Source organism: Channa argus, chromosome 4 (genome assembly GCF_033026475.1).
Source record: "Channa argus isolate prfri chromosome 4, Channa argus male v1.0, whole genome shotgun sequence".
Taxonomy (NCBI): domain Eukaryota; kingdom Metazoa; phylum Chordata; class Actinopteri; order Anabantiformes; family Channidae; genus Channa; species Channa argus.
This window is the reverse complement of record NC_090200.1, coordinates 9646199-9664433: the sequence shown is the minus strand read 5'-3', so window position 1 is coordinate 9664433 and position 18235 is coordinate 9646199. Positions and strand designations below refer to the sequence as shown.

Here is an 18235-nt window from a genome sequence, read left to right as displayed (position 1 = left end):
GAATGGAGTGGCTAAAACTGAAAATAGGCGTGTGAGTGTTCAGATCTGTGAACACGCTCACACTTGAGTTAGGGTGTATGAAGTAGTCGGGGCATGTCCACACACATAACAAAATAGAAAGATGGAAGTTCAGGTTCTGCAGTTGTTTACTGTACCTCGACGGTATAAGGTTGTTGTCTAAATGACTACTGTCTCAAGCTGTGGTTTACAGCCATGTTTTACTGTAATTTACCAACACACTGTTTGCTTGAGAGACATTTTCATTAAAATATGTATCGTCATGCTTTAAACATGCATTACGGTAAGAGTGGACAATACCTCTATGAGCTTAGCAACACAAACACACGCTGCTGGATTTATAAAAACATATATTGCTTGTAATTTACGCACAGGACACTCACGATGGTTCGTATTTGCTTCCGCTACACTGCCCTGAGGCAAGGCAATAACACACACATTGTGACTTGTATGGCTGCAATGAGGAAAATGACAGTGATCATGTGCTAGTCATGGTCGTAAACCTTAATGGTACAATTGTATTCTTGTATAAATAAAGGGACCAGATTTAGAAAGGAAAGATTTTGCCTCCAGTATTATTATACAGCATAACTTGTACCTGTTCTTTTTTTTTTTTTTTTTTTTTTTTTTTTTGGAAGAGGGATTCCTATTATTGCTCTTTCTATTTATTTTTTTGTAAGGAAGGTTTTCCTTATCTGATTTCAGGAACAGAGCTGTAAAGTTGTGCCTTGTGATATTTGGTTACATAAATCAAATTTGTTTTAATATGATAATTAATGACTATATTACTCTCTGGATCCCTGTAGTGCTTTTTTTAAATACAAGCAATATGAGGAAATAAACCATGAATGTGTCACTGTATCTCACTGACTTAGCTGGCTTTCTTTCTTTGTCCCTCACTTGCAAGGTGATCTTAGCTCACTGACATGTTTTGGTGTTTGTTGTCAGCCTCCTGTTGGTCAGTGCTGGTGTTTTCCACTTGCTCAGCACTCACGCTTTCTCCACCTGTTTTTCAGTATGGTTTAAGGTGGTGCACCGATCGATTTGCGAAGCATCTTCCTACATGCAGTCTGGGTATAAGGGTTTTGGTGTCTGTGTTTGGATTCAGATGAGGAATATCTTGGAGATATGTGTTTCCCTCTATGATTTTCTGCCTGTCTCTTTCTTCTGGCAGCCTCTTTCTGGTTTTTTTTTAATCTGCTGCCTCTGTTTTTCTCTGCTTGTGTCTCTGTTTTGTTCTGACTGGTCTCTCTGCTGTCAGCCTGCTACTCTCGTTCTGCCTCTCCGCCTCTCTTTTTCCCCCCTTTTTCTGTCTCTGTCTGCGTGTGTGTGTCTCTCTCTGCATGCTGTATTTATCTCTCTCTTTCTTCTGCCCACCAAACCCTTTATTTTTCTGTACGTCTCTTAACTCTCTCTGCCTCCATCTGTTTACCTCTTTCTGTTTATGCCTCTCTTTGGTTGTTTCTGATTAGGCTTCCCTCTAAATTCCTCTCTGTTTTTCTTGTTTTGCCTCTGATTCAAAGTCTTCCTCTGCCTGTTTCTCTTCTCCGCCTTCTGTTTTATGTTTTCTTTATTTTCACGCACTCCATTCCTCATCATTCTTTGACCAGCTCTCCCCCTGTCTGTCTTTCAGACTGTGGCATCTTTGGTATCTTAATGTTTGGTTGCTCAGCTCAGGTCCAGACAGTGGTGGGGGGGGCCTAAGTGTTCACATAGCCAATGGCAAGATGAGCCACGTAAAGGCATCAAGACTATAGACGTGATGTATGACACCCTACGTGACTGCTTTGATAAAAAAGCAGCTTCAAGGGCACCTCCCTCCATTGCTCGTGTGTGTGACTTGTAAAATGGCAATTAACTCGCAATGCCAAGATTTCTTCTGTCCTTTGCTGCTGCATTGGAGAACCATTGCTGTCGTTCATCTGTGTGCCTGTTGGCCTTGCCACCACGTCAATGCTTTGTGTCCTGTTACCCCCCCGATTGCTCTGCTGTTGCCATGGAAACGCACCGAGAGTCTCTATCTGCGCCTGTGACCACAATGTTATAACAGCTCACAAGCACTGGCTTTGTGTTTGTATCTTTTTCTTTCTTAATTTAGCAGTTGATCATGTTGCCAGTACTGTGAGGTGACACTGAATAAGAGGAATCTGTCAAGCTGTCTTAGGCCCCCTTTCATGGACGGTTGTATAATTCAAGCTTACAGAGACATCATTGAAAAGTTCTCACAAATGTGAAAGCTATTTTCCCTCTTCCATGCACATCACATGTTGTTTACAGAACACTGAATTTGTATATTGCATATTCATGACGGAGGAGCTCATCTGACAGGCACAAAATTAATTATTAAAATGAACCATTGCCAACAAATTTTGCTGCAGAAACAATCTTATAGTATTTTTTGATTGTAACCCCTCAAAACAAAACTGGTTCCCAACAATTTAGCTTTGCCTTTGTATAGCATTGAAGAAACTATAGAAAGGCCTTTCTAAAGCTCATGATGGAAGGCTTTGTAAATTTTATGTATATTATATTTTTCCACATAAGGTTCAGTTTGTGACATCTTTGTCGGGTGAAACCTCAAAATTGATCTTGGATCTTGAAGAGGTGCCACTGGAGCCTCCTGTGACCCTCACTCACAAAACATTACTATACAGCAGTGTAGAACCAGTCAAAGAATATTCGTTATTTCTGTTTAATTAGTAAGTTTCAAAGCATTTCATATCATAGTGATGACTACACAAATAACTGGGCAGAGTGAGTTAGAGCAGGGAAAAGGTGGGATGGGTGGAGCAGAGTGAATTGACATTTTTGCATATTGTAGCTTTAATGATTTTTAAACCATGCATTCTTCTCCTGTGTTAGACCTAGTGTTATAAGTACACGAGTGTTTACATGACCCACAATGCAGCATGACTGCAGACGGTTCATTAATGCTACTCTAATTGGAGCTAATGTAGCTTTAAGCCTCTGACCTCCAGCAGAAATGCGGAGCAGCTACATAGGTCTGACACCATCACTTGTTTGTTACTTTGTAACTTTAGTGCCATTTGCTATCTTATGCCCTCAGAATTATCCTGTCAAAGAAACAACTGAATAGTTTAAATCGTGGGCTAATTTGATAGGGATAAATTCTAATAGGCTCGTCGGTTGTGTTTTTCTTTGTTTTAGCATTTTATTCCCCGTATGCTGCAGAGATTTGACTTTACAGTAAGTTTCTGGTGATGCCATCTTGTTCTTCCCGTTTGTTCAGCCTCAGTGGCCTTAGTTCATCTTTTATTCATTCCAAACACAAACCTCTCGAGCTGAAGAGGTGGATTTCCAGTAAAAGTTGCCTAACTTTCATCCCACTGTTGTGTTTACAGGCCTGAGACCCAGCAGAAAGCCCCTGTGAGTGCCCCTCCTCCCCCACCACCCCCTCCACCTCCCCCTGAGCCGGCAGTTCCCCCGGAGCCGGAGGAGGAGATCCTGGGCTCTGACGATGAGGAGCAGGAGGATCCCACAGACTACTGCAAAGGTCAGAGTGAAACATACATACAGCTGAATAATTCCAGTCTCTACCAACAGCCTCCTCTTTCTCTGTATTTACACCCTCTATCCTAATGAAATTCGCAGCAGTTGCCGTTGTGGCCATCAGTGTGAGACGTTCAGTCGTTGTGACTACAGTGTTTTAAGGTTGTTTGGTTGTTGGAAGAAAGGAGCAGCATTATCGTTTCCTGCAGTGGCTCAGGATGACAAACACTGTGCTGTCTCTGTTTGACAATGCTGCACCCATTCTGTAAACACTCTAGAGCTAATTACACTATACTGAAAATGTAGCACAATGCAGTATATTATACTGGAATTTGGTCACCAATGGTCAGTTCCTTAATTTCTTACCTTTTTATGAAGTTTAATATGCAGTCAGAAGAATTTACTGTGGAAACAATTTTTGTAAGAGTAGTAAAAGCAGAAGTAGTAGCAGTTGTGGTAGTTTTCTGTGTGCATTTGTTGGCCTTTCCCACTCTACTTATGCATCTGTGATAATTCACTTGAAATTACACAATTGTGCAAGTTTGTGTTCAATAAAATACACCTACAACAAATGTAACCCTGGCAAGCTGGAGCTCTCTCCCTGCCAGCTGCTTGTGTCATTGTAGCTAAAACAAAGAGCCCTTGATGTCTCATTTGGTTAATTGTATTTAACTCCGGGTTGAAACATTACTAAATGATTATAAGTTTGGTGTCTAAATAATCAGAGTGTTGTTTAAGCTCTGCAGCTTTGAAATAAGGATCCAGTGTAGAAAATGTTCTTTATGTATAAACAGGCCTCAGTCCTGGATGCAAACCCAGAGCCTTCTTGCTGTGAGGTGACAGTATTAACCACCGGGCCACTGTGCTGCCCCAACCCTAACATTTAGAAAATTTAATAGCTGCCAATGTTAAACCATTTTACATAGACCGTGACCCTGGTTTCCTGTGAAACATAACATTTAGGAGTTTACTATCATAAAGTCAGAGTTTCTGTTGAACTTTACAGATGGTGAAAGGGTTTTATCCCATCTGTGTTTTTATACAAGTAAAAACTGTCACAAAAATTAAAAAGATTCACACAGATTCATTTGTTGAAGTTAGAAAATGCCTCATGCATTAAGGAAACTTATACTGTAAGTCTAAGCCTATGGTAGACTATAAATCATATGTACAAAGATTGAGGCATGCAAAGCAATGTATACATTGTTATATGCGGTAGGGGCTAAACTAATTTCATTTCAATCTTTATGCTTGAAAAATGCTTTTCGCAGTTTTCCAAATGCTACCCACATCCAACAAATAATCCCAATCCAGATATATTCTGTTTGCAATTATAAAATCTGAACATTTGAATCATTTAAGAAGCTGGAACCGGCTTTTTTAGGTAAAGTCACTTTATAAAAAACACTCCACTGATCTTTGCAAAGGTTACAAAGTTGCATTATTATATTTGAGGCTGTTTAGTAGTTGGTTGTGCTGTTACACTATCATTCTAAGAGATGTTTCTGTCTTCAAATTGTCATTGATGTACTGGTCTAAGTTAAGCGCAACTTTCATTCAACTCGTAGTTCGAGTATTAATGTTCACAAATGTTTCTGGCCAAAAGTTGTCATTTTACAGGTCTAAATTTGAACACTCGAGATTTTATTTATTTTTTTCCCCCCAGCTGCTTCTTCATTTAGTCATAAAAACACTTTTCTTCTTTCTTCTTTTCTGTCTGTTCTGTTTTACCTCCCACTCCCTCTGCTGCTCTCTCTCCTCTTCTTACTCACTAATGCATTTCATGTCATCACTTGCAGTCACCTGTAACCTTCTTCTTCTCTCCCTCCATCTCTCTCAGGAGGGTACCATCCGGTGAAGATCGGGGATTTGTTCAACGGGAGGTACCATGTGATCAGGAAGTTGGGGTGGGGCCACTTCTCCACCGTATGGCTGTGCTGGGACATACAGTGAGTCACACACACATATACACACACACACATTACCAAAGAGGCTTTTCTGCTTCATGCGTAAGGCGTATAGACCATCACCGCATGCACCCACGCCATGACCCAGAAAAGTCACTCAGGGGCTCACAAAGGGGATCTTGCTGTTCTTTACTTCACCTCGCTCTCATACACTCACACACACATCAAATACACCACACATCCAACTGTTGACAGGATCTGGCACGTCACCACGACGACAGCTGCACCCAACACCACCTTGCACTATGATGATGTTTCTGTGTTCACGTAGCAACCAGGGTAGATGGATGGCAGTATCATCCACCTGGTGTTACCTTTCACTGACTGTGAAATGTCAGAGGTGTTAATTACATTAATGGTGATCATAAACTAATGACTGGGAGTTGGAAGGCTTCACACACACTGTACAGTAAGTAGCAGTCTTTACACAAGCATGTCCTTGGTTAAATTCAATGACTCAGTATTACTGTAATTCCTGTGTTGTTATATGCTTCCAAACATTCATCAATTCACATATCAATTGAAGGATTACAATGACCAACAATCATTTTCTCATTCTCCTTTTGTCTCTATTCTCTTGCTTGTTTCTTCTTGCTCAGTTCTCATGCTGATGCCTTCACTAGTCCTTTTAACTTAAAAATTCTATCAATTTTGATATATTATTTAATCGCCATATGGTTTTTATGTGTCGTTTTTGACAGATGCTTTTCTCTAAAAGACAGTTCAGTTCATCGTACATTTTTCAGCAACATTGTGACATTTTTCAAAAAATTAAATACTATGAAAATACAACGATTTGAAAGTCATTTGAGACCTATAGTATAAAGACAACATATTAAATACTGAAACTGAGAAATTTGATTATTTTTTTTATAAAATCCTTGCTCACTTTGAATATGATGCCATACACATGTCTTTAAAAACATTTTGTCATATTTGTGTCATGTTGCACTTAACAGAACAGTTTGTTTCTTCATCAATCCATTTCAAATGAGCTCAGTCTCAGAGAAGGCATTTGAATCTTGTTTATATATGGTTGTTTATATATGGTTGTTTCTTTACATGGTAGATTAACATGCGGTTGTGGATGTAGAGAGGAACTGTGTAGAGCTGTATGCGATTTCCACTACTGCATAATTTCTGTTTTTAATACCTGAAGATTGATTTTTGGCCTTGTACCTTGCATTGGAGATGTCTCCAGATTCTCTGAATGTTTTCATTATATTATTTAACCTAAATAACCCACATTACCTTTGCACTTTTACATTGATAAATGCTATTTTCAAGGTGACCTTGCCTCATCTTTACTTTTGAAAGACTAAGCCTCTCTGTGATGCTCTTTACAACTAACAACTAACTAACAGACCTGTTACTTGTGAGCATTTCATCACTTTTCCAGGCTTTTGTTGCCCCTGTCACAACTTTTCATAATCAAAATGAGCACATACTAATGATATAGGAAATGGGATTTATAAAAGTTATCAATAATTTCTTAATTATTAGGTTTTTTTCCATAAATTATCCATAAATAAAGAAAAATGTCCATCAAAGGAGCAAGAGGTAACAAAGGTCTCACATTTACAAAGCTGGAAACAAAGTAACACTGGGAATGTTTGCTCCATTATTGACTCCAATATTTTTAATTACTATATCACATTGGCCCACTCAAATACACCCTAGGTATCAAATATCCAACATACATCGGTTGCATAAAGTGTGTATGTGAAGCGGGGTTCATTACATACTGTAATCAAGTATTATTTGTTTGCGATAAACTGCCACACAGCACATTTACATTTCCAGTGGTAGTGTGGGCAGTGTGGATGAGAAACGATTGGTCCAGGTGCTAGTTTTGCGTCTCTCACTTGAACACACTAATTAGCATTACTGGCTGGAATAACCTGTTTGGTTTATGAATAAGTATAAAATGAAATGATGTGTGCATTGTTACAGAGTGAAGAACTTTGTGGCGATGAAGGTCGTGAAGAGCGCCCAGCATTACACAGAGACAGCCCTGGATGAGATCAAACTGCTGCGATGTGTGAGAATCTCATCAGTTTGGCATTTTCGTGTTTGGGAGTTTTATTCGTTTCATCATCCTTTGGTCCTTTTTCTCTCTTTTTTACTTCTTCTTCTCTCTTATTTACAGTCAGACTCACACAGTGTTTCCTCCTCTTCTGATCAGTTTTTCCTGCTCTATTTATATGTTTATATCTATCCTATCATCTCATAAGCTTGATCTTCTGTTCCCTCCTCTTCTCATGTTTGCTTCATCCCCTTGTCCCCCTGTCCTCCAGGTGAGAGAGAGCGACCCCAGCGACCCCAACAAGGACATGGTGGTTCAGCTGATAGATGACTTCAAGATCTCTGGAGTGAATGGCATACGTATCCTGATCAGAAAAGCGTGGGGGGTTGCATGCGTTACTGTGTGTGTGTATGTGAAACAGATATCAAAATATGAGTCCTTGACTCTCAATCACAGATGTGTGTATGGTGTTTGAGGTGCTGGGCCACCACCTGCTCAAGTGGATTATTAAATCCAACTACCAAGGTCTGCCGCTGCCATGTGTCAAGAGTATTATCAAACAGGTATGGACAAGCATACAACGTTTTTCTAGACATGACATTATTTCAGGCACTGATGGCTGCATTTTTCACAAACTTTGGATAAATTAGACGATTGCACTCTAGAATCTTTTCATTTAAACATGTCAAACATTGTTAACAAACAGTGAGGGCAAAAAAGAGCATCAAATCAGCATTATATTAAAACTTAACAGAACTATACAACCTTAAAGATCAACATTTGGATCTAATAATGCAGGTGCAGGAATAATAAACCGTGTCATGTCAAACTGGTTTTCAAAGAAATGTTGTTTATGTCCCCTCTTGGGAGTTTGATATTTGTATGATATTTGGATTTCAGTTAAAGTCCACAAATATTTTATGCAATAATGAGTTAATTTATGCATGTGCTGTTGGAGGAAGATTCCGATGTCTGATTATCTTGTAGTATTTATGTAGAATTTTCAAGCCAAACGTAAAAAAAAAAACTGTAGAGCCTATTCTGGAAATATATGTTCATTGTTGTCTCAATAATATATTGCCTGTTGTGACCTGGCTTCTATCTCTTATGTCAGCTCAATTTACAGAACCTTATAGTAAATTTTATAACTTAGTTTATCGACATTATAGATCATCCAAAACTATATAATGTCAACATCAGCTTCACTTGACTTTAAATAATTACAGTTTTGATAGTATTTCCTTTTTTTTTTAAACAAAGCTGTTTTTTAAGCAAACTACACCTGCTGTATGTAGTTGGGAATATTTCATCTACTAAGGATTAAGGTAAAATGTTTTTTTAAGCATGAAACATGCATGTGTATTGTATTAACTATATAAAGGCTTTCAGTTTATAATTTCTCTGGAGTGGGATGTTAAAAAAACATTTATATTTAATCAGATTCCATGTCCTAATACTGCCGGATATAAATGGACTGAAGAAAGTAAAAGATGTTTATAGAAATATATTAGACAGCACGAAGTCTCTGGACACCAAACGAAACACTTAGAATTTGCACCTTCTACTAAAGTGCACGGGATTCTGCACTTCACTCAAAAGATGCTGGGCTTTCAGGCATTTTCCTCTCAGATATCTGATGAGCGTGCAAAGATGCTGCGCCATTTCAGCCGCTGCCAGCCTCTCATTTCTCAAAAGCAAAGCAGCAGATGAGGAGAAATTAAACGAGACTGTTGTTTGTTTCAGTCTCGGAGCCTCTGGACAGAAACAAACAAGAGAACCAGTGAGACAAAAACATTAACAGCCTCTCATCTCTGCCCCCAGAAAATGGCAGTCATTAGAAGAAAAGCTTATTTGGCTCTGGGAGAATAAGAAACTTAACAGGCCGTGTTTGTGAGTGTGCACCTCCCTAAAAAATAAGTGGGTGCATGTTTTTCAGTAATAAAAATGTGTGTCTGTCTATGGGAATGTGTTTGTAGGTGCTGCAGGGTTTGGACTACCTCCACTCAAAGTGTAAAATCATCCACACGGACATAAAGCCAGAGAACATCCTCATGTGTGTAGACGATGCATTTGTTAGGCGGATGGCGATGGAAGCAACCGAATGGCAGAAAGCCGGAGCCCCCCCACCATCTGGATCAGCCGGTAGGACCACAAACAAACCAAAACTCTTCTCTAATATATTCTAAACAAATTTCATTCGTTCTAATGCCTGCACAGTAAGTATGAATCTGCCGAGACTAAAAAACAGAGGAGATTAGGAGGCCTAGCTCTGGTCACAATCCAGAACTGCTTCCTGACCTTGTTGATCCTATATTTATTTTCTGTACACATTAACCAAATAAGATACTATGTTTTTATTAGTGAGCCTTTGGACAAAGCCAGTCAATGTGTTTGGTTAAACCCATAGACAGGTTTCCTGTATACGAATGATCAGGTGGGTAGAAAAAACTTTTCATGACAGCATATATAGTATATGAGCATTTTTTGTTTTTTTTTTAAATAAATAAGATGAAAGATACAAACCTGTAAAAACCAGTGAGACAGTAGATGTAAAGATAAGTTTGTTCCAAAAGCATCAGCTTACAGTACCTAGAAGAATCTTTTAGTTTAGTATTTTATTTATGCAAAGTGTGAATATTTTTAACAAATATTAGATTTAAGGTTAAAGAGGATGCTTAAAATACACATATTACTTAATGTTATTAGTTTGATGTAGGTATTTATAATAGATGCAATAAATCATACATTGGCAATTATGTTGTTAATTATTTTCCCCCTTAGAATAGTGTTTAGTATTAAAGCACTTTGTAAAGAAAAGAGATTCACCGAGCAGCCTTTTGTGCCTCCTCAGCTGCCTGCTTTTTGTACTACACAGACACATTTCTTGTATTTTCATCTTCTGTTCCCAAATTCCCCCATTGGAAAAAAAAAAGTCTTAACGAACTTGAGATGAACCCTGTCCCCTCTGTGAACCTCCCACACGAGCTGTCAATTGCTTGCATCAGCCAATGGAGTGTTTTTGAGCCCTAGGGTAGCCAATTACACTGCTTACATTTCTAAACAATTAGTCAGGCACTAAACCGTCAGCTGTCAAAACAGAGGGGATCTGTGTGTCGTATCTGTCTGTGATTGTAGACAGATCATACAGATTGTCATTAATACAAGTGCAGGCATGTCCAGTAGAGCAAGACATTATTTTAAAGAAGGTAAACAACTGATGCTGCACTGGATAAAATGGAAACACAGTTTTGGTCTTTTTAAGCTCAAAACTTCAATCAATAAGTCACTTCTGAAAAGAATGTGTTTGTGCACCACTCTAGGTGTGATCATGATCATATTAGGAGACTAATTTTGTTAATGCTAAAGATTAATATGCTTTGCTTTGCAAATGGTAACATATTTGGAAATGGTATTGCCCTACTACAACTGAATCGAATTGTTATTGAAATTTCAATCATTTTGTGTCAGATAAATTAGGTTCTGCACAGAATATACTAGCTAGATTCTCAGGCTTTAGAGAAACATTAATATTATGGATCTGGGACAAGCGAGAAATGCAGTGGGAGTGTGAAAGATCCTTTTTTTCTCATTTCTTTGCAATTTTATCACATAAAGATTCTGTATGTATCAAGTCTTTAAAGGAAGAGCCTGTAGATAACATACCTTGATGATTTATTTTCCAGGAGAATGGAATATTGAATGCAGTTTGACCGCAGTTGTGTGATGGATTGATGTTGGTGAGACTTTGAAGGCTCTGATTGTTGTTGTTTTTCTTTCTGTCTGTCAGTTAGCACAGCCCCCCAGCTCAAACCGGTGAGTACAACAGATGTGAGTATGAAATGAGAGGAATGCACACACACACACACACACACACACACACAAACACACACCTATATCTATATACATAAACACACACATATAAACACAGAAACATTGAAGCAAAAGAAAAAGTTTTACATTGTTCAGTTTGATCATTTCAGTCACTAGAAACACAGTGAAGGTACTGAGGGCATCACAGAATTGAAAAGGAATATTAAAAATGTCTTCTCTTCATATCCAATCTGCTACATTGTGTGAATTCCCAATACTACTTTCAGCAGACTTTCAATCACACATTGATAAATCTCGAAAATGTAGAATCTGACCGAGAACCACCCATTTCAAACCAGTGAGAAAAACGAAATTAAAAGTAAAAATGTGGAATCGCTGTTAAAATACAAATAAAAAATTGTGTGTTCACATATGGTCACATCACTCAGAGTAAGAAGCTAAGTTACAATATTTTGATTTATGATTTTCACTGAACAGCAATGATTTTAGCCACTAAATAATATCAATATACATTCAAAGTCAATCAACCAATGTTTCTATTCCTTAAATAGCTCTTGATTGTGCTTGTGTTTTCTGCCTCCCCTGTGACTTTGCTCTCACAGATCGGGAAGATCTCCAAGAACAAGAAGAAGAAGCTGAAGAAGAAGCAAAAGCGGCAGGCGGAGCTGCTGGAGAGGCGGATGCTCGAGATCGAAGCCCTGGAGCGAGAGGCTGAGAGAAAGGAGGAGAGGGCCAAAGATGGGGGAGAGAAAGGGGCTCTTGAACACAACCTAACTTCACCATCGCCACCGCCGCCGCCACCACTGGGCCCCACCATGGCTCTAGGAGAGAGCGATGAGGAGGATGATGAGGACGAGGATGGGGAAGATGAGGAAGAGGAGGCAGGAGGGAGGGAAAGGCCTGTCAGGCTGACTAATCATACATGTGAGTGTTAGATAATTTGCTTTGGTAAAACCAGATATGATGAAAATGTCTGATTTGATTGTCTGCCTCAAACTTATTTAACTGACATGACACGCTTCCCTTAAATCTTTCTTTAAGAAACACTCTCCACACTGTACAATAAACACCCCATGGAGCAGATATTCTTTATCACTATATTCCATTGATCAAGAGTTGGGCTTCAAAAACTGTGAGAATTGTATAAATACATGTAGATTTTATATAAACATAGCAAGGTCTAAGTGATCCTTTTAGTTGAAGTTATGAGACTGGCTTTCAGGGACCTGAAGAGGTCAAAGTTAGCAGTAAATTACTGTCCACATCTCCTCTTACCTGACAATAAATGGACAATTCAGCTTGATCATCTGGCCTGAAAACGAAACGAATTGGAAACTTTATGCAACTGAACTGTTTTTGTCTTCAATCGTACTATAATGACCCCTCTGGTTTTTGAGTTCCTGTTTTAGAACATGACCTAACTCAAAATGTCACATATTATAGTTGTGCTGTGAAATGTCCTGTCCTCTAATAAGCCTGGCCTGTGTTCTAGAAAATATTTAGTGGAATAAATCGCTGATCGATGGAGGCTCTGTGTGAACGTTCTTAGAAGTGTGAATGTGCACGATTTATTATAATTATTTTATATGTGAAACTGAAAATTGCCAATTGTAGTGACATTTGTAGTGCTACATTTTCCCCTCTCAGCATGGCTTTAGCTGCTGGACAATCACAAATTTGAATTGTCCACCAGAATTGGACAGAACTGTTATTCTGTCTACAATTGGCTAACTTTTAAAATCGTGTCCATAATTGCTCCAGTTTTGAAATATTGGTGTTGTGTCAAAGATTCCACAGCTGTGGAATTCTGTCCTTCACAGCTCACCTACATATAAAAATCTCAATTGAATTGTATTAGTCATTCATTGATTGTTACTGCCTGGTTATTATAAGTTCATTACACAAACTTGGCACTGAGAATGTCCTGTATTAATTTAAACTGTGTGGCGCACAATCCTTTCTTATGCAGACAGTTTAGTTTCAGATACAGGTCTGAAGATGGACTCTCTTCGCTGCAGCTTTTTAATTTAAGAGGACGAATAGTGATTAAGGTTAAATTTAACTCAGAAAGTAGAAAGGTGATGTTCCTGGGCTGTGGCTTTGACAGATCTGCATCATGAGCAAGTCTGTGAGTATCTGTAGGTAGGTGGAGTCTGACTGTGAATGAATAGGAGGTGGATTGGCTCAAACCACGAAGCCCACGCAAGATCCATTGTGTATGGGGCTTAGGCTGATTCTCTCTCTCACAAACACACACACAAAAACACAGACACACACGGCAAACATAGGATTTCTACGTCTCCCTCCTCCACCCTCTGTCTCTCCACCTTCTGTCTCTTTCATTCTTATATTCATTCTTTGCCTGCTCCTCTCAAATCTTTATTCTCTTTTCATGCTGGGTTGCTCTCTGCCTACGCTGTCTTAGATTGTGCTTAATGTCTCCTTCCCCCCCCACTTCCTCTCTTAACAGTTTTGCCTCTCCTCTGTTTTTGTTAGGCGCATCAACTCCCCAGGAGCAGTCCGAGCCACCCAACATCACAGATGATGGCCCCGATGAGGAGGTGGAAGAAGAAGAGGAGGCAACGCCTGTCGCTGAAAAAGATGCTCCCATTCCCCCTTTCTCGGAGGAAGGTAATGGAGATCCAACGCAAGGAGAGGAGGAGGAAGTCGAGGAGGAGGATGTATTGAAAGAGACTGAGGATGAGAATGCAGAAGGAGAGGTGGAGGACAAGGTAGAGGAGAAGGAAGAGGAGGATGAGGGGAAACAGACTGAAACAGAGGAGAACGATGCAGAGGAGCCAAAGACTGAAAGCAGGACAGAGGAGGAAAAAGATGAGGAGGTGGGGGCGGAAGAAGAGGAAACAAAGGTGAAGGAGGCAGAGGATGAGGAGGACGATGACGATGAGGAAGATGAGGATGAGGACACAACCACTGACCTCCTCACAGACAGCACCTCTCCCATCAAACCCCACATCAACAAAACCGATTCATCCAAAATCAATGGTCATGTTTTGCTGGGGACTGATGGACTGAAACCAAAACCCGGCATTCCTCCGCCCCCCTCGCCCACCCCAGAACCTCTCCTCTGCCCCCTGGTGGAATCCGAGCTCAGTTACACGGACAGGGACAACTCTCTCAGCTCTGGCTATGAGATGTATAACGGTGAGCTGGGCGAACCGGGGCTGACCAACGGCTCCAGCGAGCGGCACCGGAACGTGCTGCCCCTCTTCCCTGACTTGCCCCTGGATCCTGAGCCAGGAAACCCCATTTCTGTTGGAACGGCTGACATCGGTGCAGGACCGTCACCCAACAGCCCCACTGCTGACCGTAGTCGCACTGTGTCGTCTTCGAGCACGGGAGATGCACCTAAAGGTGAGACATGGTTATATAGTATGTAACTACTGTTTTTATTTGCTGTTTTGTTTATTGTGTTATGCTCTTTGTAACATTGTTAAGCAAATTAGTATATGAATAAAGTTTATTATAATTACTGTATATTACTAATTTATACAATACACACAGTGAATTTCAGAAGTCTGTTCTCTAGCCCCAAATCATTCATTTCATTTAAATTATTTCAAAATTGGTTAATTTATGCCATTTATCTTTATATCTCAGTTTACACTTGGGTTTATATTTGCACAGATAAGTTCAAAGATATGTTTTAAACTCAATCCCTCAGTGTACAGTAAGCGCCTTTCAGTTTTTAATTTGTGTTTTTTGCGTTACTCATCACTAATTTTTCTTTCTTATTGTCTGCTTTCATGCTGCCTTTTTTCCCAGGCTCTCTGTTGAAAATGCATTTTTGATTTACGTGTAAATGAACATGAATAATCACTGTTATGATTTTCTGTTTTGATCTTATACTTTAGAGCTGCCTAATATGATGATCCCGTTGCTCATTGTTATGTTTGAGTGTCCAAGCATCTCTTCAGGTTATTAAAAAATGACTCACCACCCCTATTACTCATCCACCCACAGCGTTCGTTTTATTACCATAAACTTTTTAACTCTAGGGTCATTTCAAAAATAACATCTCCAAACCTTAATATACATCCATTATCGGTAACCACTTACCCTGTGTAGGGTCGTGGGGGGGCTGGAACCTATCCCAGCTGTCCCACAGACAGACAACCATTCACATTCACACCTACGGACAATTTAGAGTCATCAATTAACCTAACATGGATGTCTTTGGACTGTGGGAGGAAACCGCAGTACCTGGAGGAAACCCACGCAAACACAAGCAGAACATGCAAACTCTACATAAAAGGTCGCAGCCAGCCAGGGATGCTAATCCGTGACCTTCTAGCTGTGAGGCGGCAGCACTAACCACTCCACCACCGTGCTGCAAACCTCCGTGTTTTTATCTTATTACCAATTGAAAACACTGCATAACTGAACATTTAGTAAATAGAAATTGGTCCTATTTTCAATCCCAATTTTTTTCCCCAACTCAACTCATCTAGAGTCTTGCTTCCAGCTAAGAACAATAAATATATGGTGTTATACTTGTAGACAAGACTCCGTTTTTCTTATTTGCATTTTGTGTTAAAAAAGCTGAAGAATGAATGGTAATTGCTACACTGAAGTGTTTAAATTCCTCTTACCTCTGGTTATTCTCTGTGTTAATCCTGTGATGTCCCAATTTGTCCTCTCTCAGTCAAAGCCAGAGCTGCAGATCTCCTGATCAACCCACTAGACCCACGCAATGCTGAATTTATTCGAGTCAAAATTGCTGATCTTGGAAATGCTTGCTGGGTGGTAAGACACAGACTTACAAATTACATTCTTTTTAAAGACTTGTAGGATACAAGGGCAACGTGGTCTTTATTAGTCAGAGTCTTACACCTTGTCGTACAGTTTCTCACATTTAGATATTTTAGGTAAGAGTAAGAAAGGATGAAGACTAAAAGTTCAGTACAGGATTGTCTTTGTGTGAAAACTTCGTTTTAGTTTTTTTCCCAAATAGAAGCAGAATAGCATCATTTTGATTTCTAAACATCTATACAGTAGTTTTGTCTCATTTTCTTATTAAAAACAAAAAACAGATGTAGGGAGTGTAGTTCATTGACAGTGCAGTATGTTTGTTTAGAAACAAATATAAAATCATACATATATTATTCACAGTGAGCTCTCCTCTCCTCTCCACAGCACAAGCACTTTACAGAGGACATCCAGACGAGACAGTATCGTGCCATTGAGGTCCTGATAGGAGCAGGTTACAGCACTCCTGCAGACATCTGGAGCACTGCTTGCATGGTGAGCACAACATACGCTCATGATCTAAACAGTGCATTGGATACATATAGAATTATTTTCATCTGTGCATCCTGTGTTCTCTTATAGGCATTTGAACTGGCTACTGGGGATTACCTGTTTGAGCCACACTCTGGAGAGGACTACTCCCGTGATGAGGGTGTGTATTTAAATCTTTTTTAAATACATACACACACACAAATAATTATCCAGATATACAAACATAGGGAAAAAAATGTTATTTGTAAGTGTTTCACATGAGGTCGTAGCTCAATATTCTGCCTCTATACCGTAGGCTTGATCTACTCTATATTTTAGACATTGACGCAAAGTTAAATAACTAAGATTGAAGTAATATATTCAGTATATAATAAAAATGCAAAGGCAAAGTGTCTGGAATGTTTAATGAAATGTTGTTACCGAAATATTTATAGATTTAATGTATTTTCATATGAAAATGGTGGATATTTGTTATCTGTTACTGTTTGCTTTACATCTCTTTATCCTATTTCCATTGCTGAGATATGTTGCTTCCAACTGTGTTATACTATTGGAAATGCAGCAATGCATTTCTGTATTTTACACATAACAGAAGCATGTATTGAAAAACACTTGACACCGGTGCAAAGAGAATAATGTGCACAATATTCTCAAACCTTATCCCCATTTAACACCAACAATAAGAAAATAATTAAAGCCAAGCTTAATTATTATTTTATTTATTTATTACATTTTATTCCCAGGTTTTATGAATCCCCAGAAAAAAGAACAAAAAGGTCGTCTTTTCTGTCGACGACAGGAAGATTAATGAGCCAATGTGGAATAATGAAAAATAATTAAGAATACTGAAACACAAATAATTTTTATATATAAGCTTTGGACACCAGTAGGTGAATTGTAATTGTACGGAGTGTATTGAACATAAAACACTTTTAGGTATTGATTTGTCTTTTGCTAATGTGTCATCTATCTACAAAATGAATGGGACTATTTTTTTTTTCAAACAATGCACCCAGACAATAGGAAAAAATAGATAAAACATCTTAATGTAAATGCCATAAAGTGAGCACAGTTCAAACTAGTCACCCCTCTCCCCAAACTCCCACTATCCACTGTCAGCTGTTAAATCCTGTCCTACAGTAGAATTCTGATGCTTTGCCTCCACCCAACCTAACCCTGAATTGTTCAAATGTTATAGATACACAAAGAACTCACAGTAATTCTGTCATTGTGTTCAAATCTAGACTTTTGGACCTTAACAGAATCTATAAAATGTTAACATGCTTAAGAGCAACATTAGCCAGTTATCATGTGAGTATATGTGTATCTATCTGCTGGGCACATATAGTTCTCCTCTATCAGGCATCACAATCCCAGCATCTGCATGCAGATCCAGTCATTAACCTTACTCACTCCCGCTTTGCTCAACGTCTTGCCAAAAATAATTCATTCCTCTAAACTGTGCACCCTCATATTCAGCTCATGCATTGAGCACCTCATTGCATGTGACACATGGTTAACCTGGTTTTGCATGTTTTGCACACATAGTAAGCCAGTCAGTTTTGCCATGGTGTTCCGATTCACAGAGAGGCGTCTGTGATCTCCCACCATGGCCAAAATGAAA

The 18235-nt window shown here is 39.2% G+C and overlaps 1 protein-coding gene across 10 annotated transcripts in view; it reads left to right on the top strand.

Annotated features, from left to right (window-relative positions):
- The window catches only part of srpk2 (SRSF protein kinase 2), a 63110-nt gene that overhangs the window by 39459 nt on the left and 5416 nt on the right, over window positions 1-18235 (top strand). For 5 of the 10 annotated variants that reach the window (XM_067501412.1, XM_067501417.1, XM_067501408.1 and 2 more), the window contains 13 exons: window positions 3381-3532; window positions 5369-5477; window positions 7449-7536; window positions 7793-7880; window positions 7978-8084; window positions 9498-9663; window positions 11309-11349; window positions 11955-12276; window positions 13849-14724; window positions 15225-15287; window positions 16016-16116; window positions 16507-16614; window positions 16702-16771. In XM_067501412.1, the coding sequence (XP_067357513.1) occupies window positions 3381-3532; window positions 5369-5477; window positions 7449-7536; window positions 7793-7880; window positions 7978-8084; window positions 9498-9663; window positions 11309-11349; window positions 11955-12276; window positions 13849-14724; window positions 15225-15287; window positions 16016-16116; window positions 16507-16614; window positions 16702-16771 (2291 nt within the window). The remainder of the gene's footprint in view (window positions 1-3380; window positions 3533-5368; window positions 5478-7448; window positions 7537-7792; window positions 7881-7977; window positions 8085-9497; window positions 9664-11308; window positions 11350-11954; window positions 12277-13848; window positions 14725-15224; window positions 15288-16015; window positions 16117-16506; window positions 16615-16701; window positions 16772-18235) is intronic. The other 5 variants (XM_067501416.1, XM_067501414.1, XM_067501413.1 and 2 more) reach the window with 3 other exon arrangements.